General features: G+C 41.4%; 1 protein-coding gene across 6 annotated transcripts in view; it reads left to right on the top strand.

Moving 5' to 3' along the window:
* Positions 1 to 27,139, top strand: part of ARHGAP26 (Rho GTPase activating protein 26) — a 448,623-nt gene that overhangs the window by 334,152 nt on the left and 87,332 nt on the right. For all 6 annotated transcript variants that reach the window (XM_059174922.1, XM_059174924.1, XM_059174925.1 and 3 more), the window contains exons 18-19: positions 9,507 to 9,666; positions 24,687 to 24,825. In XM_059174922.1, the coding sequence (XP_059030905.1) occupies positions 9,507 to 9,666; positions 24,687 to 24,825 (299 nt within the window). The remainder of the gene's footprint in view (positions 1 to 9,506; positions 9,667 to 24,686; positions 24,826 to 27,139) is intronic.

The raw sequence follows: 27,139 nt of genomic DNA on the forward strand, positions 1-27,139 counted from the left end.
TTCTATCTCTAGCACCTAAAGCAGTCCCTGGCACATAGTGGACAATCGAAAATATTTGATCATTGAAAAATACATTGTACACTATTGGCCTCTGTTCTGGATCACCTTGTACCTCTTCCCTCGGATAGAAAGTCCTCAGGCAACTTCTCTATGATCTGACTTTTTGGACAGTGCTTCCCTAAAACTGATAAGGCTAACCCACTGAAGGAAGGTGTTGCTACCAACAGGAACTGATAGAGTTGCCGCACTTGGTACCATCAGGTTGGCTTGCACAGAGGCAACTTTTAAACCTCCTCTTCTATGTTCTGGCATCTCTAACTTGATTGGAGAATGTAAGCTTCAAAATAAATAAATCATTGGTAATGAATGTGAAATGACCTTAGAAACTCTAAAATGCTTTGAAAATGGTAATTCCATTGGACTTGAGAATGTTTCAAATTGTTGTACAATTTGAAATAGTTAAGTAATTTTCCAGGAAGAAGTGTTCTGTGGGCCAGCCTCCCTGTAGATTTTTTTTTTTTTTAACATGAGTACAGTTCCTCCCCATCCAGGCATGTGAACTGGGTCCTAGAATATAGCTACAAGCTAGAACCTGAACTGACCATGACCAGAGAGGGGAAAGCTCACCAGTTAACACCTGGATGGAAGGCATGTGCCTTCTTTGTGTGTGAGACTATTCAACCAGCAAGTGGCTAGTTGAATAGGACAGGACAAATGAGCTCAGATTGGCCTGTTGTTAGTCTTTAAATGACTGTGACTAGTTTCAGAAGATGAGGCAGCTTAGCAAAAGTAAAATTCTCATTCTTAACAAAACCCAGCCTATTCTGAAAGGGGCCAATAATTCCCATGACCCAGATCAGTTTTCTACCAATAGAAAAGTTTAGTTTTTATAATGTTGATGGGCAGTGATGAACCTGATACACTTGTTTGCTTTCCAAACATCCTTTTAAAAATAATCAGGTTCTTCTTTTACTCATGATCTCTTTAAGGTTAGGCTTTGTAGAAAAGAAGAGAGGCACATAGGACAAAATGGCAACCTGTACACACAGGACACAAACACACACACATACATACACACACACACCCCACCACCACCACCACCACACCACACACACACACACATACACACACACACAGCATTGTCCCACAGTATGTAAGAGCAGTAGCTCTGGAATTAAACACCCTGGTAGACTCCCTGGCTTCGGATTCCATCTCTACCACTTATTTGATACATGACCCTGGACAAATTGCTGAGTTTTTAGCATTAACTACTTCATGTGGGACAGTAGTAGAAGTTACCTTGTAGAGTTATTGTAAAGATTAAATGAGATAATCGAATGAGTGCTTCATTCCTGACTTAGAGTAAGTGCTGAGTTGCTGCTATTATTGATGACCATTTTCATATTTGGAGATAGGCAAGAAGTACGGGAGGTTTTCAGGAAGGGATGACAAAAGAAAAAGACACAGGAGACACTATTCCAGAAGGTTTTGTAAGTATATTAAAAGGAGATTGGTGTAATATCATGAGCTTACAATATATTATATAATGCATGTAATGCATGTAATAATGATAATCTTACCCTATGAATATTTTAAGGTCTTCATACCTTCCAGATTAGCAGTGTGGGCAAGAACTGTGTGGTTTGTTATATGCCTTCACTGTCAAGGTGAGCTGCTCTGGCTATTCCAACAGCTATCCCCAGCTTGGCAAACTCTAAGACCCCAATAGGTTACAAGGACGTCTACACCAGACATTTAGTGCAGCTGAGCCTTGATACCCTTAGATAAAGGTGGCCTCCCAAAGTGTGTTCATGTCCCCCCCCCACCCATATCTGATACGGACAAACCCTATCTAGGCCCTGGGGGTGTGGCATTGAGGGAGGTTACTGCCATCTCTTTTCTCTTGGAATCAGTGGGGAAGACAGACAATGACAATTCCATGAATGATGACCTAATTCAGTAAGTGCCAAGAAGGAGAATTGAGGAATTAGCATTGTAATAAGATAACCTGGCCTAGTACAGAGTGTCTAGAATGACTTCCCTGAGGAAGCAAGAGTGGTAAGTAGTAAAGAGCCAGATCAAGAGGGGCTGCAGAGCTTCCCTGGTGAAGAGATCAGCATGATAAAGGAAGGCTCCCAATCCTAAAGAGATTTTTAGCCCACAGATTGATGAGCAAAGGAGACATGGTGGCAAAGGGCCTGGAAAGGTTAGGTGGGCCATTCCAGAATCTTTTAGGTCATGCCAGGGTTTCCATCTTGAAATTGAAAATAGTCAGAATTCTTTGGTGGGTTTTAAATAGGTAGTAGTGTTGCATTGGAGGAAACCAGAGTGGAAATAGAGCTGGTCGCACACTCTTTTCCTTTTGTGTGAAGAGTTCTTAGCACCAAGTGTGCTTCTTGTAAGCAGGTAATGGAGTTGACATATATGGAACTGGGCAATACTTAACAACTTAGCAGTGAGGTTCACTCATCTGAAATACACTTTATACATTTCACTAAAAGCAGAGAAGACACTGGAAGTTATTCACAAAGCTTTGAGACCTTGGATAAAAGCAGTGCAGTCTGGATGGATGGACATATGACCATAATTATCTTTGGTGTTGGGTGGAGAAGGTGTGGTTGGGAAACTATCCTTCCAGCCACTACTGTTTATTGTTTTGTTTTTTGGTTTTTGTTGTTGTTGTTGTTTTCAATTTGCTCTTCTCTCTCAGTCTTACAGTGCTGATACTCTTTCATCATTAGGAAGAAGCTGTCTGTGCCAGTCAGCCACAAATGGAATGCCCTCAGATTTGAGGGGTCTTTCCCCATTTCCATGATTGTATCAGGCATGCAGCCATTTTCACTGCAGGAAAGGAGAAGAAACAGTGGTTAGTCCAGTATCATTCTCAAAGGCATAAACACTTTATCTCCTACGTTTTGGGGGTTTTTTTTCCCCTTCTTCTAATTTTGTAATTTGAGTGATAAATGTAGGAACAGCATTTTTTTGTTGTTTTGTTACATTCACTACTTTACTTACCACAGGCTCAAATATGTTAACTTCTCTGTGTATTCATTTTTGGTTGAGTTTTCTAAGGAAAAGCTTGCCTCTTTTAGCCTAGGCTGAACTGACCCTAAGTGGTTTGGGAATTACAAAGTGCCATGGTGAAGAGTATGGGCTTCCTCTCCTGGCTCTGCCCTTTGTGGGCCTTGTAGCCTCAGGCAAATTACCTAACTTCCCAGCACCTTCATTTCATCATCTGTAAAACGGCAGCAGTAGCCTTACCTACCCACCTCAAAGGGTTCTCTTAAAGATTATATCCACCATAAGCACTAACTGAATTGCTCAAAGCATTAAGTATGGCTTCTCACTGGGTGACTATTCCCAGAAGGACGGGTGAGCACGACCCCAGTCAGTACACAGAACAATTTATTTTAAACTCTATTTCTGGAGCCAGGCATTGGGACAACCCAGCAAATCTATATTTATGGCTCTGATGGGTTTCCTTGGCACAGGCCTCCCTAGCACCATTTAGACTGGTTCAGTCTTACCAAGTCCTGGTGGTATCGAGGCCACACACATACACGCACACACACACACACACACACACACACAGAATGGCTGACTTACTAGGGAACTTGTAGCCACTGGGAGCAGGGATTCCCCTTACCACTCCTCATTATAGACTAAGGATGAATTTGAAGTTGTTGAAAGAAACCACATTACCTGTCCTGAAAATTAAATCTGACTTGTTGGCCACAAAAAAAGTATAGTTCCAAAGCTTCATCTCCAGCTCACCCTTCTCAGCCCTAGAGCTTAGAGCTTCTCTGCCTGTGGATGTTAGTAGAGAGAAGAGTGATACTGATGATAGCTTCAGTGCCCGCCCGCCCAACCATTTTCGGAATAGGTAACCCCGGGGCCTGCCTAGTCCTTCCTGCCTGTGTGCTCCAATGGATGTCCTTCAGATCATGATCCAGCCCCCAGTCCAGAGATGTTCGTGAGAGGAGGTAACAGTTGGTGTAGAAATATCCCATAGAATGACTGTGAACATAATCATTTAGAGGACCGAACTCTGTGTGGCCTCCAGGCAGAGGAATGTCTGGAGCCAGGCTTTGCCAGGGAGGTGAGCTTTGGATGGGGAGAACTTGCAAAGCAGGCCAGGGACAAAGCTGTGCTCCTAAAGGCCAGGTGGTGGGTTTGCTGTTGGTTGTAAGGCTCCCAGTCTCTCATGCGAGAGATTCTTGGAGGGAAGTGATGGAAAATAAGTAATACTATCTTCTGAACTTTTCTAAAGTTTTGGTGTATTTTGTTATTTTTAAAAAGGAAGAAAGAAAAACAAAAGGATAATAAGAGAAGAAATACAAAGAGACGGGGTAACGGAAGTCCTGAAAATATAGGTGGAGGAGTGAGGGCTCTTTGCCCTAGATAGAAGCAAGTCCTTCAAGGTTCCTGCACAGGATACCAAGTGACAGCACCAAACACTATGACTTTAAATTGGCAGTTGCTGCTACTTCTCCCATTATCATCACCACTGCCTTGACTGCCACCATGAACATCAGCAGCTCTTTTATTAAGCCATTATTTCAGGCCAAGAGATTTATTCACCTCATCTTACTTAATCAGCCTTAATGCTTGATGAGGTAGGTATTACTGCTCCTGTTTTACAGGTGAAAACACAAGTTTGGAAATGACAAGTGACTTGTCTGCTGTCTTCCAGCTGGGAATATCTGTCTGACTCCAACAACTATGCTTAATGTGCCTTACTGTCTCCTTTAGCCATTTTTTTCCATATTTGTAAATTGGACATAATATTTGTACTCGATACCGGTAGAGTAGCATTTTTCAAATTTTAAGTCGTGACACACTAGTGGGGCATGAAACTGATTGAGGTTTGAATAGAATCAAAAATACCAACATTCATCACCCTTATTATTCCTGAAACTTTTGTTTCTGGTTTGTGTGTGTGTCTTTCTGTTTATGTATGCATGTCCTAAGTGAAATATTACATAGGGAAATGTGTTCCCTACCATGGGACATTGTCAGAAAGCTTTGTGTTTTTGAGATACCACGAAGGTCAAATAAACATAAAACGTTGTTGCAGGGTTCCTTCGAAACTCTAAAACACCCTTCAAGTGGAAATTAGGATCATTATGTAACCTTGGAACATGAAGAACAGCATAGCAGGCAAGTGTCACTGTGCTGTTATACCAGCCATACGGTCCACTGCAAGGAGAACTAACCTGTCACCACATTGTGTCCAGGACTTAGCCTTGATACTCCTTCCTTGACACAGCACTCCAGGCCTCAAGATGGAACCTTGCAAATGCAGTAAAAATAAGCTTATGTTTTGTTGGCGGACGTCAGGACCAGTCTGGTTAAAAAGCACTGCTTAGCACTTGCACAGTCATGGCTCTCATTTAAACAACAGGAAAACAGATTGTGATCCCTATAACAGCACAGGGGCACTGCATTACAAGGCCCAAAGGAGTTGACTTCTCTCTCTTCCTCTCATAACACTCTCCATTACCATCCTCATCTGGAAATGATTTACCTCCTTCCACCTCTCAAAAGTCATCAGACAATCCAGAGTCCTCACCCATTTTTCTTTTCACAAAGGTGCAAGAGGACCCTCTGCCATGGCCATTTTCCTTGGAACGTGCTCTTCTCATTAATTACATTTCATGAGGGAACTGCTGGGAACATGGGGTGCCAGTCCCCCAACAACTGCCCTGAAGGCATTCTCTTAAGGAGATGGCCTGCTTTTCAGCTCATTTAACAAACTCAGTGGTCACAAAAAGACCTGGGTCTCCCCCAGGTTGAAATCACATGTTTAACTGTGTTCTGCAAGCTGTAAAGGAAGCCTGTAGAATTGGCAGTTTATGCAGAAGGCACCCATGGACAGAAAAGTTCATGTGAACCTAAGGAACTGAAAGGCATGTCAAAGACTCCTTCAGTGGAATGTGCAATGCACAAGAAATTTTTGTTTCTTGTCAAGACTCAACATGACACTCTGGACTACGTGAGGAAGAACTCAAGCAGCTCAATTACCAACCCAGAAAGCAGGCTCTCAGTGTTTTACAGACCTCACTAATGAATGAATCCCATGGCCTCTGCTGGACCAGCCTTTCCAGTGCTCTGCCAGCCTGCCTCCCACACATCTGCAAATTTGTCAAGCTATAATGGATGGCTGGTGCCAGTAGAGGCTGAAGTCTATGCCTCTCTCCTCAGGATACATAGAGATCTCAAGCCATTAATAATTCATTCTAGAGTAATGAACATAGCCATATGAACTTGTGAGCAGTAATAATCAAGTGACAGATCAATTTATTACTTCAGTATGCCAAAAGATAATGGTAGTTAGTTACAAAAGTTACGACTTTCCTCCCTAAAAAGTTTCATAAGCCTTAGATCAATGTGTTTTTTAGGTTCTAAAATAAAATGGATCGTTAAAAAGGAAATGAATTATGTTGGGTAGTGGCCTCAAGCCTTGTTATATTCAGAGTTGCTTATCTAAAATCACTGTACCTTTTTTCCCAATGCCTTTGAGCATTGGGGCCTGCAAATTAGAGTAATTGTTATTCATTAATTAAATCTTAAGAAATGAAACACAGCTCCAGACTTTGAAAAGGGAGGTTGGAATAGTTGAGATATATTTGCCTCAAAAAATCATCAATAATAATTGAAGGTTTTATGAGTAAGTGGCTGAATTGGGAACAGTTGTTTTATGCCTACCCAAATACATTCCATTTAACACCTCATGAACATTTGTTGGACCTCTCCTGGGCCAGACACTGTGCTCAGTGCTAGTGTTACCACCTAAATTCAGCGCAGTCTCTATCCTAAGGCAGTGGTAGAGACATTACTAACATGTAATAAAGGTAATACTTCTGGCTCCATTGAGAGCTGGAGGATTGGAGAAAGACTGAACAGAGACTTCAGAAAGGAGTGGGCCATTTGAGAAGAGTAAGAGAACACTCTAGGCAGTGAAGTGACAAAGGCAGATAGGTGGGAAATTGGAAAGAGGATGGATAGTAAATTACTATAATAATAATCACTGTGTTTCCCCCACATTAATATTTAATCTGTGCAACCCCCTCATGAAGTAGACATATTATTCACCTTCCCTCCCCTTCAAAGATGAGCCCAAAGCTTAGACATTGAATCATTTGTCCAGAGACCCAGAGTTGGGAGGTGACAGGGGAGGGCTTAGGGGTGAGTTGGGAAAAGGTGTATTACTTCAATAGAGTCTGGGCTTTACATTAAAGACAATGGAGCCCATCAAATGTATATAATCATTATCAGAACAGTCAAACAATAGCAGCATTGCTAAACACTTTATACACGCTGTGTCATTGTGTTGTCTCCCAAAAACCCAGTAAGGTTTGAGGCCATTGTAGTTTTCAGCAGAGGAATGACTTAATCATAGTTGCATTATAAGCAAACTGGTGGTGGCAGTCAGGGTAAAACCGACCCTAGAGATGCTAGTCAGAGATCCTAGTTAGGAGGCTGTGGGTTTAGTCAGATGTAGTGTTGATGGTAAAAAGTGATCATCATCCAAACCATATGTTTTTATATTGGTCTCCAATTTAAAAGTACTTTCATACATAAATAGCTTGTTGACTCATTTACACAAGAGACTTTTGTGGCCGGCAAGGTAAGTCTAATGACTTTGCTCATTTGGGAGGGGGAAGTATAAGGGCACAGAATTTACTTCCTGCACATAGGAGTCCATGATGAAAGGAGTGATGTTACTAGCAGCCTGTAAATAGGCATACTTGCTGATCGACTGAGTTACAGAACCAAAGTCTTTCTCCCTTGATGGGTAAGAACTTGGCCCTTTGCATAATGCTTTCAGAAACATGATACAGCTCTGGGTAGATGGGAAGCTATGTAAGTAAATCAAGACATTTCACCAAGACTCAAAAAATGTTTGCAAAATATTTTTATGTGGACCAGAAATAGGCCAGTACATCAGTGGCAGCTCTACTTGCTTAGCAGTGAAAAAACAAATTTTCTTAGTACCTGGCTGGTTCGACGGTTAAAATTTGACAGACCTAACTACTCCCTGCCCCTTTCAGTGGAGACAGTTTTTATGGTATTAGACTTTTAGCCCTAGAAAATTATAGAAAGGTCTATATCTGTTGATAAAATTGGTTGGTGTAGTAATTTCAGTGAAGTCTCAGTTTCACAACCAGCACTTAAGGCAGTAGAATGTCTTCTCCTCCTACAAAATAGAAGTATTCAAGAGAAACAGTACAGGCATAGAATTGTGTGAGAAAAAAAAAAAAAAAACTCTCTATAAATAGCACCAAATGCTAGGGAGGTATGTCTGTGCAAACTGCTATCTCTGTCCAATTTCTCTCTAGTCTCTAGTAATGAATAGTTTCCTTTTTCTAACAGGTGATTTAGGGAAGACCCTAATATTTTCTTAACAATACTAAATTGGGCTTAACTTTTAACTTATTTGTTGTCAGTAGATTATTTGTATATTTTTAAACACAGGGCCCACAAATGAACAATTGAGTTTTATGGCTATGTCATAGTGGTCAGGTTTGGAGTTCATACTCATGTTTTGAGTAGTATTTACCCAAAAATACGTGTATGTATTTGGCAGATTACTTAGATATAGCTACTGCTGACCCTGTGTGTTCCTCAGACTTTGAGTATAAGTGACAGTATAAACACAGCCATACACATGGGTACATGGTAGTGCATTTTTATTTGTTTATGCCACATGTTTCCCTTAATGTAAGCCACATGTTTAATGCAATGGGGTTTAATACTCTGAGCCTAAAGTGCTGTATTTCCCAAGATCTTTTCATCTTAAAAATTAGGTCTGTTTCATGCCTGTATTTACAAATGTGCTAAAGCCATCAAGAGTTTTTATATTTGGGGGCGCCTGGGTGGCTCAGTGGGTTAAGCCACTGCCTTCGGCTCAGGTCATGATCTCAGGGTCCTGGGATCGAGTCCCGCATCGGGCTCTCTGCTCAGCAGGGAGCCTGCTTCCTCCTCTCTCTCTGCCTGCCTCTCTGCCTACTTGTGATCTCTCTCTGTCAAATAAATAAATAAAATCTTTTTTTAAAAAAGAGTTTTTATATTTGCATTAGAGAAAATGCTAAAGATCACAATGGTTTAACCAGCAGCAAAGTATAAAAGTCATAACTAAGAGAGATGAGCACTTAGCTGGATTTGCAGAGCAGGCATTCAGATGTGCAAACTTTCACATTTTGGAGGGCAGCTGCTTTGGTTGGTTGGTTGGCTGTTGGTTGGTTGGTAGGCAAAACAAAATTGGGTAAAGGAGTGTCATGTCCTGAAAGAGCAAAATAGCTGAGTACTGAAGATTTTTGAAAACTGGAGGACAAAAATTACAAGTAGAGAAGTCTCTCTTTGGACTTGAAGACATCTTAAGATGTCCCACAGTCTGGCTCCTATCAGATGAGGAGTCTGAAGATAGGGAAGGCACAGGGAAGTCAGCTATCTATTTGTACTGTCTTTCTCTCATCTGTGCCTTTTCTTTTCCTTCCTCCCAGTGTTGCTAACAACCACAAGCAGAATTTGATGACAGTGGCAAACCTTGGCGTGGTGTTTGGACCTACCCTGCTGCGTCCTCAGGAAGAAACAGTAGCAGCCATCATGGACATCAAGTTTCAGAATATTGTTATTGAGATCCTAATAGAAAATCATGAAAAGGTAATATATCACTGGTTACTGTGAGTGAAGAATTTTCCTTGGGGGAAAGCCAAGTTGGAAATGGCATTCAGGTTGGTGCAGGTTCCTACTGCTAATGCCTCTTCCGCCATGAAGCTACGCCATGATGGTTGGCGATGTTGGTGATGGTCATCATCTTGTCATGGCAACAGGTACCAAATGGAGAGAAGGACAGCAGTGGTGGTTATGGTAGTGATAATGGTGGGCAACATTGGTTGAGCATTTCTTCTGTACTGAGCACTGTGCTAAGTGCTTTATATGGGTTGTAATTATATCCTCGTAATAATCCAATGAAGGAGGGACTCTGACGAGCTTCCTTTAGAAAATGCCCCTTAGTCATTTTTTACATGGTTGTCTTCTCATGAATTTGAGGTTTTTTCCCTTACTATTAGGGAGAGTAAACTTTTTATTACATATAGTGCAAATATTTTTCCTTATCTGTAGTTTACCCTCCCGTTCTCTAAATGGTGTAATTTTTCATACTGTGTGTATTTTGGGGGGAGTTTGTCTTTTCTTTTAGGGCACTGGAGTTTCTTGTCCTTCTTAAAATGATCTCCCTCGTCTCACATAATAAAATATGTCAACACAGAGCTGCCCTTAGAAAACTTGGGTGGGGGCCATGAATTTTTATACATCTGTCCCACCTTAGTTTCTAGTGGCACATCCTTAAGAAGTCTCTCAGAACTTATAGGGTTCCCTAAAACACCATTTGACAGCCACAGTGCTGGGACATAATAAAAAATAATTTTAAAATGTTGTCTATCCTAATTGAAAACTCGACCTAGAATGGTGATTTAACTGTGCTAGATAACCTGCAAACTGAATCTGTAATCAGACCACTTTTTATCACTTGTCTGCACTGAAAATACTCTAACATAAGCCATCATCATCTCTTGTCTCGATATAACAACAGCATCCTAATTTATTTCCTTCTTCTACCCTTGGCCAATTTTTTTTTAAAGATTTTATTCATTTATTTGTCAGAAAGAGAGGGAGAGAGAGAGCACAAGCACGGGGAGCAGCAGGCAAAGAGAGAGGCAGGCTCCTGGTTGAGCAAGGAGCCTGATGTGGGGCTTGATCCCAGGACCTTGGGATCCTGACCTGAGCCGAAGGCAGATGCTTAACCGACTGAGCCACCTAAGCACCCCTTGGCCTGTCTATTTTGATAACAGCCACCAGAGTGGAATTTTTAAAGTACTAAATCAAATTATATCATTTGTCTGCTAAGAACTTTCCGTGGCTTCCTGTTTCAGGGCGTGAAAGTCAGAGCCCTTACAAGAACCTGGAAGGTCCTACCCAGGCTCTGCTCTTGCCTCTGTTACTTACCTCATCTCATCTATGGCCTGCTATTTTACTTCACTCCTGTGGCTGCTTTGACTGCTTGCTGTTCTTACACATTGCAGCATGCCCACCTCAAGGCTTTTGCAGTTGTTCTTTCCAGTACTTGGAATAGTCTTCCTCCATGTAACTTAAGAGCATACTTCCTCACCTCTTTTAGGTCTTCTAAGTGAGGCCTATGTAGACCTCTCTATTTATTTATTATTATTATTTTTTTATTATGTTAGTCACCATACTGTACATCTTCAGTTTTTGATGTAGTGTTCCATGATTCATTGTTTGTGCATAACACCCAGTGCTCCATGCAATACGTGCCCTCCTTAATACCTGTCACTGAGCTAACCCATCCCCCACCCCAATGCCCTCTAAAACCCTCAATTTGTTTTTCGGAGTCCATAGTCTCTCATGGTTCACTTTTGGGTTTTCCACATAAAGTATCATAGCCTCACTCAAAAAAATAGAAAAATCCAAAATACACAAACTATCTTTACACCTTAAAGAACTGGAGAATCAACAACAAATTAAGTCTCACCCATGCACAAGAAGGGAAATAATTAAGATTAGAGCAAAGAAATCAGTGAATTAGAAACCAGAAATACTGTAGAATACATCAACGAAACTAGAAGCTGGTTCTTTGAAAAAATTAATAAGATCAATAAACCACTGGCCAGACTTATCCATAAGAAAAGAGAAATGACCCAAATTAATAAAATAATGAATGAAAGGGGAGAGATCATGACTAACAACAAGGAAATGGAAACAGTCATTACTAATTTTTATTAACAGCTATATGCCAATAAATTAAGCAACCTGGAAGAAATGGTTGCATTCCTGGAAACCTATAAACCAAGACTGAAACAGGAAGAAATTGACAACCTGAGTAGACCAATAACCAGTAACAAGATTGAAGCAGTGATCAAAAACTTCCCTAAAAACAAGAGTCTAAAACCTCTCTATTTAAAATTGCATATAGTCCCAACTCCAGCATTCCCCTTCTCCCTGATACTGTTTTATCTCTCCATAACACTTCGTGCTTCCTAGTATAGCACATAATTTGCCTAGTGATTAAATATGTTGCCTTTCTGACCTCCATTTGGATATATGCTTCTTTCTTTGGATATATACACTTGGATATATGCAGGACTTATGTCTGTTTTGTTCACTGCTTTGTCCCTAGGTCCTCAGTAAGCACTCAGTACGTATATGTTGAACAAATGGGCTCCTGTGGTATCTGGCCTCCAGAATGGCTCCAAGTGACCCTTGTCTCCTGGTATCCGCTGCTCTGTGTGTTCCCCTCTCTGAATAGGGGATCCCAGTATTGATCCCAATGTGATTAATAGGAAATTGCAAAACTAATGGAGAGAGATCAAATAAGAACTTGCGGCATTTGCTTTGACTTCTGGACTTGCTCACTCTGGGGGAGGCAAGCCACCACGTTGTAATGGCAGTCACGCAACCCTCTGGGGCAAAAGTGCGGCTTCCTACCAACAAGCAGACCAATTGGGCCACTATGTGAGTGAACCACTTTGGATGTCAATCATTTAGTCCTGTCCAGTCCTTCGGATGATGCAGCCCCAACTGTACATGTGTACAAACTCTTAAGAAACCAGTGAGCTCAGCCCCTCCTGAATTCCTGACTCATAGAACCTGGGAGAGATGCTAAATGCTTTAAGCCACTAAGTTTTTGAGGTAATTTGCTGTGGAGCATTAATTACTACTAAAGAAGCTCTGAGGCACCTGGGTGGCTCAGTTGGTTAAGCAACTGCCTTCAGCTCAGGTCCCGGTCCCGGAGTCCTGGGATCGAGTCCCGCATCAGGCTCCCAGCTCCATGGGAAGTCTGCTTCTCCCTCTGACCTTCTCGCCTCTCATGCTCTCTCTCACTGTCTCTCTCTCAAATAAATAAATTAATTAAATCTTAAAAAAAAAAAAAAGAAGAAGAAGAAGAAGCTCTGAATATAACTTTCCCAAAGTAACAAGTATCCTGTAAAGTTGTTTAGGGCATGGCCCCCTTTTACATGGTTAATAAAGAGATAGGAAATCAAATGATTTATTCGAAGAAATTATCTTTTCTCTATTCCAAAATTTGGACCTCCATCTAACCGCCTCCCTCAGATATAATTAAATCAAGTATAGGTAAACTTTATGTGATATATGAGAACCTGTAAAAAAGGAATATAATTGAACAGCAGTTAAAAATGTTTTCTACAGAGAAACCATCTGGATTCAAATCTGTAACCTCTTTCTAGTTATGTGACCATGAGCAGATTACCTAAGCTCTCTGTGCTCATAAAAGTACTTTCAGTACAGTCTAACTGCTGGAAAAAAATAACCCCCAAATATCAGTGACTCAGGAGGATAGAAGTTTGTCTCTTGGTCACAAAAGAGTTCTCTGTGGGTATTACAAAGGTGGTAATAAAGCAATCCAAGTGCCTTCCATCTGGTGGCTCCGCCCTCTGCTCTGCAGATCTCTGCAGTCAACTAGTGGGGGGAAATGAGGGAGTCTGTAAGACTAGGAAAGATTGTATGGACTAAGCACAGAGGAGGCTTTCCCTATTTTCTTCCATATTCCATCAGTCAGAAGTCAGTCCCATGATGACATCTAACTATAAGGAAGGCTGGAGAAGCAAGCTAACTGTGTGCTCAGAGCTAGGGGAAGAGAGTTTGATGATCAACTAGCCAGTTTGCCACATTCCTTCAATTGGTTTTCTCTGAGGATTAAATAAGGTACAATATGTAAAGGACTTAGCCAAGAATCTGGCATGAAGTAAGGTTTAATAATTAAACCATTGTTTTTAGCACTCTTAACAAAGGGCCCAGAAAATAGAGCTCAAGTTTGTTTTTGAATGTCACATGTCCTCCCTCCCAAAATAATACTTTTTGTAATTTGATCTTTTCTTGAATAAAATATTAAATGTTGAGATAGATATGCAAAAAATGAGCCATGTAATTATGTTCCATCTCCCCAAATGGGCCATATTTAAGCCTATAACAGGCAGTGTCCAATGATTTTTGAACTTGCAGCTCTTTTTGGTGTCTTTGGGCTTTCAAAGCCAGCAAGCAAATTCAAAAGTAGCATGAAGAAAAAAGGAGCAGAAAGTTCTAATAACAATATTGAAACTTGTGTAAGCAAGGAGCCATCCTGCCTAGGACACAAAATGCAGAAATAAGAAATGAAATATGAAGTGCATGGCCAGGCCTGTAAGTATATAGGCAAGAAAATACTCATCTGGTTTGGTGGGTTATAAATCATGTTACTCTCTTCTGTGTATTTGTTAAGGTACATAGAGTATTAAGAGTATTATAGTGCTTCATTATATGTTCCTTTTCATTATTCTATGTCAGAGAGTGGATGAATCACATTTAGGGTTTATGTTCCTGTGGAAGCCAATGATGAAAGAATATGAGTGAAAACATTTCTGGGATGAAGATAGCCCCAGAGTGCCTGTTCCCAATTCTGAAGGAGCTAGTGTACCACCTTGATAGAGGTTTTTAGTCTGGGGTCCATGATGGGCCGAAGTTTGCAAGACCTAGATACATACATTCTTCTGGGACAACGTTCTTCATATTCATCAGGTTTGTCTTTCTGGTAAAAACAATTTAGGGTAAGGCAACTAGACTCCTTTTTTAAATATAGCTTTAGGTCTGGTATAAAATGATTAGTTCCTACCTTAGGCTCCTACCTTAGGCTTAGCCTCTGAAGTTCACCTAATAGGAATCCTAAGTACCCATGACCATCCTGTGGCCCTTGCCTTTCTGGAGACAATGCTTTAGATAAATTTCTCCCAATAGAACTGAACTGTAGTCATGAAATCCAGAGCTCTCCTAATGTCCTCAGATGAATATTGTCAGAGACATGTTCTTTAAAATTCACACTATTAAGATCTTAGTTAATATTTAATGGGCATTCCCTTAGGCTTGTCTGTAATTCTCTAGATATATGAACACACATACAGAAATGTCCACGAGTGACTTCTTCTCTAACTTTAGTGTTACAAGTTGGACAAAATTCTGAAACCTCACTTGAAGAAATGCTTTCCAACAGCAACTTTTCGTCCTGTCTGCCAACAAGAAGCACATGATAGTATATGCCCTCTTCCTTGAAACAAGCCTGAATACAGATCTTAAGGGTATGTCCCCCTGCAATGACTGGTATAATAGTCTCTCAGGTTGTTAAGAACATTTCGTGGAAGGTGTTTACTTTTTCCCTTGGAATAAAATTAAGTAATAGAACTATAGTAATAGTAGATAGAAGTAATAGATATAGTACTGAAAGAGGGTATAGCAGCCCAGGCATCTAGCAATTGGAGTCACTCAGAGACAGAGAGAGAAAACCATAAAATGCCTGTTGTAGTTAAATTTATTTCTGCATAACAGATCATCTCCAAGCCTAGTGACTTAAAACAGCAAGGAATTTTTTTTTTCCTTTCAATTCTGTGGGTCAGATATTTGGGGAGGGCTCCTGTGTCTCCCATGTGGTATCTGCTGGAGTGGTTTGGCTGCAGCTGGGTGTTCCAAGACGGCCTTAGTCTGCATGTCTGAAACCTTGGTACTAGCTTTCGGCTGGGACACCTTGATCCTCTTTTCTATAGCCTCTCTATCTCCATGTGAGTCTTCGTCACTTGATAGTCTGGGCCAGATTTCCAAGGGGGCAAACACAGAAGCTACAAAGCCTCCTAAGGCTTCAGCCTGGAATAGACCAGAGTATTGGCTTTAGCACATTCTGTTGGTCAAAGGAAGTCACCAGGCTTGCTTTTCCCCACCGGGGTGGGAAAGAGACCGCACCTCTGTCTGAGAGAAACCATGTACACCTAGAGGCGCAGGAGCAGTTGTGAGCTGCCATCTGTGCAGGTGTTCTGCCATAAGGGCTCCCTCCCCATGCCTGGTAGGTTTGCTTGTAGTTCCTGTTGGAAAAGGCATTACTTTCTTTTTCTTTCTTTTTTTTTAAATTTTATTTTTTTATATGACAGAGGGAGGCACAGTGAGAGAGGGAACCCAAGCTGGGGGAGTGGGAGAAGGAGAGAAGCAGGCTTCCCGCTGAGCAGGGAGCCCGATGTGGGGCTCAATCCCAGGACCTTGAGATCATTACCTGAGCCGAAGGCAGATGCTTAATGACTGAGCCACCCAGGCACCCAAAGACATTGCTTTCTCATGAGAGGCTTGTGCTAAACATAGGCAGTTCCTCAGTATTTCTTACGGAAAGCACTCTTTTCTCAGCATTGCCATTTTTTACACAGCCAGGGGACATCAGACATTTGGTGATACTCACAAGTCAGTCTTCAAATACCCTTTGAAAGATTCAGTATGGAGAACTAACTCATCAATGTCTATAACTGGAAACACATCTTTGTCGTTAAAATTGACATTTAAAAGAGGGGGATAAGGAATGTCTGCTAGCCAGAAAATTCAGTTTCTTTTACCTGATGAAACATCTCTTTTCAAAGAAAAATTAATAAAAAGAGAGAGAGAAGGAGAAAGGTTTCTGTGTTTGAACTGGCTAAAGCATACGGCCAGAAACTCTTGTCCTTTGCCTCCGATGGCAGACCCGGTGAGAAGAGTGATGTTTGGAACAGTTGTAGGTGGTAAATATCCCACAGTAAGTGGAGGCAGAGAGGAAAAAACCAGAAGATAGGGATTATGTTTGGGGGCTGGTAGGGATCTTCCTTTTTCCATGTTTTCCATGGTAGGGATCTTCCTTTTTCCATGTTTGGTAATACATATTGATTGACTTACTCTGTTGATGGTAATGGATCTTTGTAAGGTACATAGTTTAGATGTAATAACGGCAGTAGTAGTTAATCTTTATTGTAGTTTCTTATCCACAATATACTGTCCTAAGCAGCTTCGTATCCATCATATCATTTAATTTTTATAAGGTCAGTATTTTTGCCTCTTGTTTACAAATCATGAACCTGAAGTGCAAAGAGTTTAAGAAACAGCCTTAGGAGAGAACTAGGTCTGAACTGCTTTCACAACCCAAGCTACTGAAATCTGTTCTAGTTTATCTCTGTGCCATGCATTTACTGAGCATCTACTACTGGCTGAAAAGGAGTAAGATGGGACCTTTTTCCCAAGGCTCTCTGATTTTATCAGGATATGTCTAAGCATGATACAGCGTGCTTAGTGACATCCAGTAAGACAAGTCAAATGTATGGCATCACTGAGGAGAAATCACTTAATTCTGCTCAGACAGATAAAGACATTTCTAGTCAGAAAAAGAGTTGAGACTTGAGTGACAGCCTTCCAGGGATTAATTAACTTATGTGTATTAAAATGACATGATTGTGAAAGAACGTGGGTTATATGTTAGCAAATGGTGGGAGATGCTACCACACAGTTGCCTTTAGCCCATTGTCAGGGACATGGAAAGCTATGGAAAAGGGTTTGCATTTACTCCTGAAAAATGAGAGCATTCAAGTTTCCAAGTTTAAAGGGGTAAAATGATTATATCATCATTTTAGTAAGACATCCCTGGAAGCTGAACCAAATTGTACTCTGACTATTGATATCAAAATCATTGTTAAATAAAGCACAAAAATCATAGAGTTGACTCTACTGTTGTAAACTTATGGCTTTATATAAAAAAAAAAAGCCTCAGAGTCTAATTTTTGACTTATGGCCTTTCGAAGTATATTGATTTTTAATCCTACCCATCAAGGAGAAGAGCCTGGTAAGCATGGATGAGACTCCACTGAACACCAAGTATAAGCACCAAGTCCTAAGCAGCCTTGCATTCCCATTAAAATGGTAGTGTCTTTTGGTGCCGTTGTCTTGATCTGACTTGATTTTCAACCACCAAGCTACCTTGACCTGCTTTTACGAAAATGTTTGTGGAATTGAAATCCATTACACTACCGTTGGGTTTTGTGCACAAAATGTCCATCAGTTAGTGAAATATAATTGATTTGAACAGTTTCTGGCAACTGACAAGTATTTGGCAGTTTTATTTCATGTTCTCGATACTTCAACTTGATGATGATGAAGAATGCCTCAATGCGTTACTACATTAAGATAATCTCTGGTGCTGCTGCCTGCTTGGGAAGCTAGTTTTGTATCTTATGGTCATGGCTTTTTTAATATGTGTTCATTGATTTTCATTTTTTAATTTTTGTTACTTTTCCTTCCATTGGTTCCCGAGGATGCTCTTTTTGGTCCTGCCCATGTGAGGTTTAAAAGTAAGCTAGATTTACTTATTATATGCAGGGCTGGAGTGCTTTCTGTCACAGGCCTTTTTTCTTTTTTTGAGTGTCAGGTGCTGTGCAAATTACTCTTCTTTAATGCTATAGAGTTATGAATCTGAACATGTATTTTCCCTCCCAATAAGCTCCAGATAAACTGAGCATTGTTTGAACTATGAAGCTCCTTTAATATAGCTTAAATAAGGATGGGGTTTTGTTATGTTTTCATCTATTCCTCCATGGGCAAAAAGAACGGGAAAGAGAAACTTTCTGGAAATTGGGAAAATCACAGCATCCAGTGGATGACCATGCATGCCATTTATCTGTATATGCCCCCAGTTCCTAAATGGAATTGATTTCTTTTGAAGGACTTTATTTTTTTTTTTTGAAAGACTTTTAGTAAAACTCCTCAAACTATTTTCTAAATTGTTGATCCCTCTGCCAAAATGCTAATATCAATAGGATATTGGGCTCCCACTTGTCCTTAAAAACCCTGTCAATGTAGCCTATGAATTTGGCTTTTTAACAGTTGCTATAAATGAGTCCTGCTAATAAGACTTGCCCAGCTTTTCCATGGAAAGTCACTGGGTTTATAGCTTCTCAGGCCCTAAGCAGCCCTGCTGCACTGTGTCATGAGAAGGAGAGGGCAGTGTGTGAGCCCTGCTCTGTGGTTCCAGCCCTCCACTCCCAAAGCAGAAACTCCACATTAAACAACGCCAGATTTGTTTATCCTTTAATACTTGGAACTCATGCATCTGTGTCTCAGGAAAATGCTCAGTCTCTTCTGTTTTGCTTTGTTATCCCCAGGCCTCTGTCATTGATTTATTGTCTCAGAGCTACTTAGCAGTTATAGACCAGGAACTCTTTATCATGACCTAATTTTCCTCCCATAAATATCACAGCACATAATAAAGAGTGTACCCCACACATTATAGGAAGGCTCCTAATCCTTGTAAATTACAGAAGCATGTGATGAATGGGATCACAAAAGGTGTAAAAATGTGTATGTGCAACCGATAACAACAAATTTTGCAAGTGGCAGTGGTTTACAATTGTCAGGGTGGGCCCCAGGCAGGCAGGGGGATGGGCAGTGAAATTTGGTTTTTGTAGACAACGCAAGGGAAAAGAACAGCAAATTTTAACATTGCTGTAAGCAGTTAAGATCGATGTTTTGCAAAGAGCAGTAATTAAATTTGCACTTAGAAATTAAATCCTCGTGTCCTGACTGCAAATAATTCATTGTTGAGTCTCCAGTTATTTCTCTTCTTATACTTTTTTATTGAATGCAGTAATGTCTCTTGAACATTGAGTGTCAAACTGTGTTAGGTGCTTTGGTCTTCACCACACTCCTGGGAGTTTTTACAGATGAGGCATCTGAAGGTCACAGAGTTATACAACTTGCTCAGAGTCACAGAACTACTGGTAAGCAACTAAAGTCAGATCCATTGGACTGTAAAGCTTGGAATCTTCTTATTTTGTCCTATGTCTTTCAAATTAATAATAGGTATAAAACCACACATGGGTAATATCCAGATGGTCATGCTAAGTTCCAGTCCAGCTGCATTCAAGTATGTGACCTTGGACAAATCAGTTCATCTCACTGAGTCTTAGGTTTCTCACCTTCACGATGCCAAGAATAATAGTACCTTTTTTATAGATTTCTTGTGAGTAAAATAATAGATAATTCATGCAAGTAGCACGATGAACACTCAACAAATTTTGGTTATTTTATTGTCATTATTCCATCACCATTTCTTGTCCACTCATTGCTAGGTTCTAGCACTTACTGTGGCTTAACTTTTCAATGGCTCTGCGAGGCAGGTGTTAGATTCTTGTTTGCACAGGAAAACAGGCTCAGAGTTGTTGAGGCTCTCGCCTAAGTTGAACCCAAGTCTGTCTAGCTTCAAAGCCTCTTTGCTTTCTACCCATATGTTGGCTATGAATTCCTTTGTTGGACTTTTTTTGGTGATATGGCAATGGTGCTTCTATCAGTGATGGCGAGATCTCTCTCCCACTCCCACTGTGTCGCAGTAAGTGTTGCCCACTGAGTAAACAGCAGAACCCAGACCGGGCCTGGGCCTGTGTGAATCCAGAAACCTGATCACTCTCCCATGTAGCTTAAAGGGAAACAGAAGCTGGTATTTATGGGTCTGCTAATTCCACTTACAGGAAGCTTGAAATTGGGAATACTTGGAAGAGATATGCAGAATTTTTTTTTTTTTTAATGTTACAGTTTTATTTCTCAGTAGCTTCCAGAATGCTTATGGCCTTCCAAATAACTTTTATTTCTAAAGGGTTCCTAACTCAATTAGTAAGTTTGGACAGAATTAATAGGGCACTTGGGGCACAGAATAAATCGCCCCTTTTATGTTAATTTGGAAAGTCTCTGTGAAACTTGTGAATTGTTCCAGCCACATGGTAGAGCTCCATAAATCCATTGGTCATAAATGATAGGAACCCACACTTGCATCATTTGGCAGGGTCATTTCTACAGTGATTCTTCTTAACAGAATGAAGGAAACTTCACTTTATTTTCTTGAAATTACCTCTTCCAAACAAAATAGGCTTGGAATAACCAAGGAAACTGTGAAAAATTCAGGTTGTCATCAGAATTCCAGCTTGTGCTTTTAGCACTGAGACAAACCCTTGGCCTGGCTAGAAAGTGGCCAGACAGTAAGCAGGCTTTAAACAGCTTGCATGTGTTCAAGTTTCAGAGTTAAGTGAACAAAAGTAATTTGGAGCATGATTTTCCAAACTCCTTAATGTAAGTTTGTATCATCTGCTCTGACTTGTTCACATTTACAGAGGTGCCCTTGCACTCTGGAAACATCTGTAACCACCGCATTGATAGTCTTGTGCCTGGCGACATTTTGTGGTGGCCCCATTGAAATTCTTGAGCAGCCTGGGCCTGGATCACAGTGATGGCTGGAGAACTGGCCTTTGGGACTGTTGGTCTCACCTGTGGTGAAAATCTGCTAGAACTGGTTCCAGTATGGGCAAACAACTTCTCTTTTTTTTTTTTTTTTTTTTAAAGATTTTTTTTTATTTATTTATTTGAGAAAGAGGCAGTGGGAGAGAGCACGAGCGAGGAGAAGGTCAGAGGGAGAAGCAGACTCCCCGTGGAGGTGGGAGCCCAATGCGGGACTCGATCCCGGAACTCCGGGATCATGACCTGAGCTGAAAGCAGTCATCCAACCAACTGAGCCACCCAGGCGTCCCAAACAACTTCTCTTTTAAAGAAACCTACCAGTATGCATAATGAACGACTCTCCTGGGTTCCATGTCTCTTCTTGCTCGGCTGTGTGTAAACATTGTTTTGGAAGCAATTTTTCATGCATCTGCCCAAATCTGCAGGCTTTCTTTGTAACCTATTCTTTGCTTCTTCAGCATTTCATGTGGTTTTTAGGAAGGACTGTAACCTCATATTCTTGGTTATAGTTGAAATTAAAATATGTATCCATTCTCTTTGTGTCTACTGTAGTTGCCCAACAAGCTTATTTCCAGTTAGGAAAAGAGAAACAAACCTTGGAGGCTAGACATAAGGGGGTGGTGAGCCATCACAAGTCTGAATTCATTTTCAGCTAGGGATGGCTGAGAGTGTTATTCTTGAGGACAGAGGCAGAGGGGTGCTAAGAAATACCATTATTTGTTGAAATCCTTGCTCGTACATTTGGGGCACAGCTTCTGGAGTGAAGATTGGCTGGAAAAGCTGAGCTGAATGAGTAATGACAGCTGAGTAAGTGGAGAGTGCAGATGTAAGGAGCTGCAACCCTGCATTCCACGTCCAGCCCCTCTCCTGCTTCACTGTGCGGCAGGTCAGGAGATCTCTCCTGTGGCGTGCTCACCCTACTTAATATCTGTGGCTTAGAAGCCATGCAAAGTGCCTAGCATGGTGCCTGCCGGGCACAGACACTCACATACAGAAGCACGGTTTAAATGTCAGTGATAATAGTGCACCATGAGGTGGTCATCTGGGAGCAGGATTGCAGCTCAGCATTGTTTGGGGAACACAGGAAAAGGGGGAGAAGGCCTCTTAGAGTCTGTAGTCCTTGAGCTTGACAATAACCATAGTTTCTCTTTGCTTCCCTCGCAGAACTCAGGAGACTGTACATATACATAGCACCAGTACTTATTTTTAGGGGTGCCAGTTACTCTGGAAGCTAGGACATTTCTGTTGTTTTTGCTTAAGTCCCCTTCTCTTCTTACCCTCTCACCCCACTTGAACTCAGCTATGTTGTGATTCAGTTTATTTTGTTGAAAATTCAGTCCCCTAGGGAAAATATGATAATGCTCTTTTTCAGACAGCTGTGTTTGGGAGCAAGATTGACTTAACCAGCTGGCTGGCATCATTGGAGCCCAAGGACCTGCCAGCCCATGGAGAGCAGCTGTTTTGGCTGAAATTCTCATCATTCTTATGACTTTGCTTCCTATATATCAGCTTCAGAGTTTTGCTTTTAAGTGCACACACAAAGGAGAGAGGGCCATTGAAAAGAGTGTAGTATATCTAATGCTACCCATAGTGGAAGGAAGTGGGGTGTCCCCACCTTCCTCTTGTTACTCATGATTGTTGAGAAAGTGGAAATCCAGAAGGAGGCTAGCTCCAGAGTGAGACATGATAATGAATAAATCAATAAATATTGATATCTTAATACAGTGTGGCTCTTACACAACCATTAAGGATCATGTTTAAGATTTTTTTAAAGAAAGGAGAAATGTTGAAATATAATGTTAGATATATAGAACACAAAACTGTGTAGATTATGTAATCTCAATTAGGGGAGGTGGGTTGTTTTTTTGTTTGTTTGTTTGTTTTACATTAAACAAGGTAACTCATACAAAGCTCCTAACCTGATACCTGGCATGGCAAACACTCTGTTAATCACAGGTAGTGGATGCAAACCGTCCCATCCACAGGGAACGTGTTCACCATGTGCAGTGTAATATCCTGAGTCCTTGGTATGAAGTAAATGCTCAAGAGATCTTTCTTGATTGAGGTAGTGTTGTCATTTATATGCATTTGAAAAGAAGTCTAGGGGCACGTGGGTGGCTCTGTCAGTTGAGCATCTGACTCTTGGTTTTAGCTCAGTCTGTGCTCTGTGGGTCCTGGAATCGAACCCCACATCAGGCTCCATGCTCAGCAGGGAGTCTGCTTGAGATTCTCTCTCTCCCCCTCCTACCGTTCACTCTCTCCTTCTCTCTCTCTCTCCCTCTCAAATAAATACATCTTTAAAAAAGAAATCAAGAAAATCTAGGAATACAGCTTTCTATGTTTTCTGTAATTGTATCTATAATTGTGGCAGCTAACCTCTGCCTTCATTCTTCATTATAAGTGGTGAGGACAGAAACTCTTGCTCCATGTCAAGAGAACTGAATGGGCCACTTGTAGAACACACTAATCCCTAGGGAAGTGACCGTGTATGGTGGCTATGGTGATTATGGTAAGCGCCATGTAAGTGTAGCTGTTATAATGATGCCACCATACTTGTATCTGTAAAAAAATAATAATAATTCACAATTTTCATCTGTTGTAAAAGCTTAAAAGAAAAAAATTTCTTAAGAAAGCTCAAATGCTTATAGTGGTTGTCTCTAAATGGTAGAAATAAAAAGTCTATCTATTTTTTTTCCGATGCTTTTCTACGTTTTCCAAATTATAGTTTTGGTTACTTTTATCATCAGCCTTTTTCTTCCTTTTAAATGAGAAAATGCTCAGCATCAAAGATGACATAGAGCTACTGAGCTGGAAAGCAGGCTCCATCCAAAGGTGACTACAGACCAGGAACTGGTGCCCTGCCCTGGGCTTCTTCTTGGAATTTTATTTATTTATTTATTTATTTATTAAGGATTTTATTTATTTATTTGACAGAGAGAGGTCACAAGTAGTCAGAGAGGCAGGCAGAGAGAGAGGAGGAAGCAGGCTCCCCACTGAGCAGAGAACCCGATGCGGGACTCGATCCCAGGACCCCGAGATCATGACCTGAGCCGAAGGCAGCGGCTCAACCCACTGAGCCACTCAGGCGCCCCTGGAATTTTATTTAAATGCAGTTTCACATTCTAAGAAAGTTGTGAAGCAGTCATTAAGAGCTGGTCAATAGAACCAATGAGGAAAATAAAGGGTCTTGATGAACTGGTTTTGGACAAAGGTACTCAAAATACTCCAAGCCCTATTAATAGACAGTGGCTTGTATTTAGCACACTTCATTCCCCTCACCCCTGGAGAGAACAGCAGAGAGGGGATAAGTGTAAGTGACAGCAGAATGACAGAAATGGAAGTGAATGGTCACCAAACTCCGAAATATGCTCCTGAAAGAAAATGTTTAGTGCCAGTTCTGAGAGATGTTTCAAACAAAGTCCTGAGCTAATACGGGTGGTCTTTTCGGTTCTTTTTGCTGAGTCTTTGATACCACCAAGCTTTCAGTTGTACTGGTTGGGGCTTGCTCCCCAACTCACGGCAGTGTGTAGTATAACCCTTCTTTGCAACTTCACTTGCAGATATTTAACACCGTGCCTGATACGCCTCTCACCAATGCCCAGCTGCACCTGTCCCGGAAGAAGAGCAGTGACTCCAAGCCCCCTTCTTGCAGCGAGAGGCCCCTGACGCTCTTCCACGCCATGCAATCAGCAGAGAAACGTGAGTCCCATGGCTCAGGGTGCATACCTCCAGCCTCTCTGTGTGCTTCTGTCCTAAGTGTCCTTGAGGATTGTGTGTGTTTGGGCCTTGCCTGGTTTCATTGCTGAGTAAGCCTGGTAGGACAGGAAGCAGTGTTAGGAAAATGAAAGGCCAGGGCACTTGCTGTGCAGGATTCTCTTTTCCAGATCTCCTCTGGGCAAACACCAGAACATTGTTTCCTCCTGCAACACAGTAGGAGCTCAGCTCCTACGACACTTCCGCCCCTCTTTTGTTAGTTAGCAGCACAGAACCAGTTTCCTTTTCTCAGTTTGTCATTAAATGCTTATTAGTGCAAGTCACATGCCCCACTCAAATGTGACTCTGAGGCCAGGCCCTGCCTTTGCTGATCTTTCTACTCCACCTCTCACAGAAACTAGCATTTAGTGGACACCCAATAAATGTGTGAACTAAATGAATGAATTAATTAGAGAATAACACTCTCTTTGTTCCAAGCAGCACAGTGTTATCACCACAGTTTTACTGAATCTGTTTTTCATGTCAGAACGGAGCTCTTTGCAGTATCAGATGACTGGGTCCTAAAATATTCAGGCTTGTTTCAGCTTCTGGAATAAGAGAGCTGAGTGGTGGTAGTGTGAGATTTGAGGGCTGCAGCTCTGCCTGGAGTCCTGTCAGACCTGGGTTCTGGCACCAGCAGCAACATATGGACAAGGCTTTGACTGTTGCTCAGCCTCTATTTGCTCATCTGTAAAGTAGGGATAATAGTGCCTGTCTCATAAGGATTTGTTAAGGAGTAAGTAAAATTTTACATTTAAGCATCTGGCACAAGTCTTAGACTTGGCAAGAGCTGAAAGCTGCTGCTATTATTACTAGTTAATATTTAATCATGCACAAATACCAAGGCTCACTCTTTCACACAACCGACACTGGCATGTTGCCTGGGAGAGACTGGGAATAGAAACAGCAGACCTTGTCTTTACCGTGCTCACAGTTGAGGGAGGGGAGTAGACAAGTGAGTAGATAGCAGCAGGCCACCATGATAACCGACCTTGGAGGATAGGTCCATTCACAGAGGCTGCGGAGCACGTGGTGGTTGAGTGCGTGCCCTGGCACCGGATTGCCTGGCTGCTGGTTCCGTGTCTGCTATCTCTGGCTGCACATGATGGGGGCAATTTACCTGCATCTCAAGGCCTCAGGCTCCTCTTCCAGAAGGCAGGGGCAACAGCTTCTACCTCATGGGGCTGCTGTGCGGATTAGAGTACTTCACATGGCACCTAGTGCAGAGTGAGTGCCTAGTGAATGCTGGGGGGTGTTGCAGTTGTTGTTAACCTCTGTGAAGTACAGTAAAGACACAGATCAGAAGAATGAATCACTTAGCCTTGAGGAGGAGAGAAAATACGTATGTGGATTGACATCTTTTTATTTGTCACAGAAAACTTTTTTTTTTAAACAAAAAACATTTTTTATCCCCTGTATTTCAGAGATAATGGCCTTTGTTTTCATTCTGGAAACAAATCCACGCTGCCTCCAGACCATCACTGCATTTCACGATATCATACTATCCCATAAAATGGCTAGACCTTGTTGAATTGGGCACCATTTGGGTTGTTTCAGATATTTAGTTTTTATGAGTAAAGCTACTGTTATCTTTGTAGCCAGATCTGTTCGCAGGCATGATCATTTCCTTAAGCTAAATTCCTGGAAGAATTTCTAGGTCAGAGGATATGCACAGTTTCAGAGCTTTGACCTCTCTTCAAACGATAGCCCGTGTTCTTCTTAAATATGTGGCTTGGGTCATTCTCTTTGGTCTGCACATGGCTTGGGCTCCTCTGAGTGTAGCAGGGAACACTGGGAACAAAAACTGGTCTCCCCATATCTGCCATGATCATGGACAGCATTGGGCTGTGGGGTGATGTGTTTCTCACAGCGCCAGGAGAGCCACGGTCATCTAATGTTCACTACTAAGCAGAGGATAGTGTAGATTAGGACCCTTCAGACGGTTAGGTTGAAGCAAAAACAGCTTTGGAACAGGTTTCAAAGCATATTCTGGGAGCATATAAGAAAGAAGATAGAGATTAGGAGCAAATCAATTAGATCTTGGCCCAAGATTAATTTGATCACACGAGGTAAATGATGAAAGGTTAGGACATATGAAAACAGACAGACCTAAGCTACAGAACAAGCTGCTGGTATCTCTGTCTGCAAACAGTTGACAAAGGATAGAAGATGGCAAGACAGTGAAGCAGCCTGTCTTTCCTCTGAATGTTAGGAAATGCTCCTGGAAACAGGAATGGAACCTTGGGTATTTGAGGGGTGC

This window comes from Mustela lutreola, chromosome 5, assembly GCF_030435805.1.
Source record: "Mustela lutreola isolate mMusLut2 chromosome 5, mMusLut2.pri, whole genome shotgun sequence".
NCBI lineage: Eukaryota > Metazoa > Chordata > Mammalia > Carnivora > Mustelidae > Mustela > Mustela lutreola.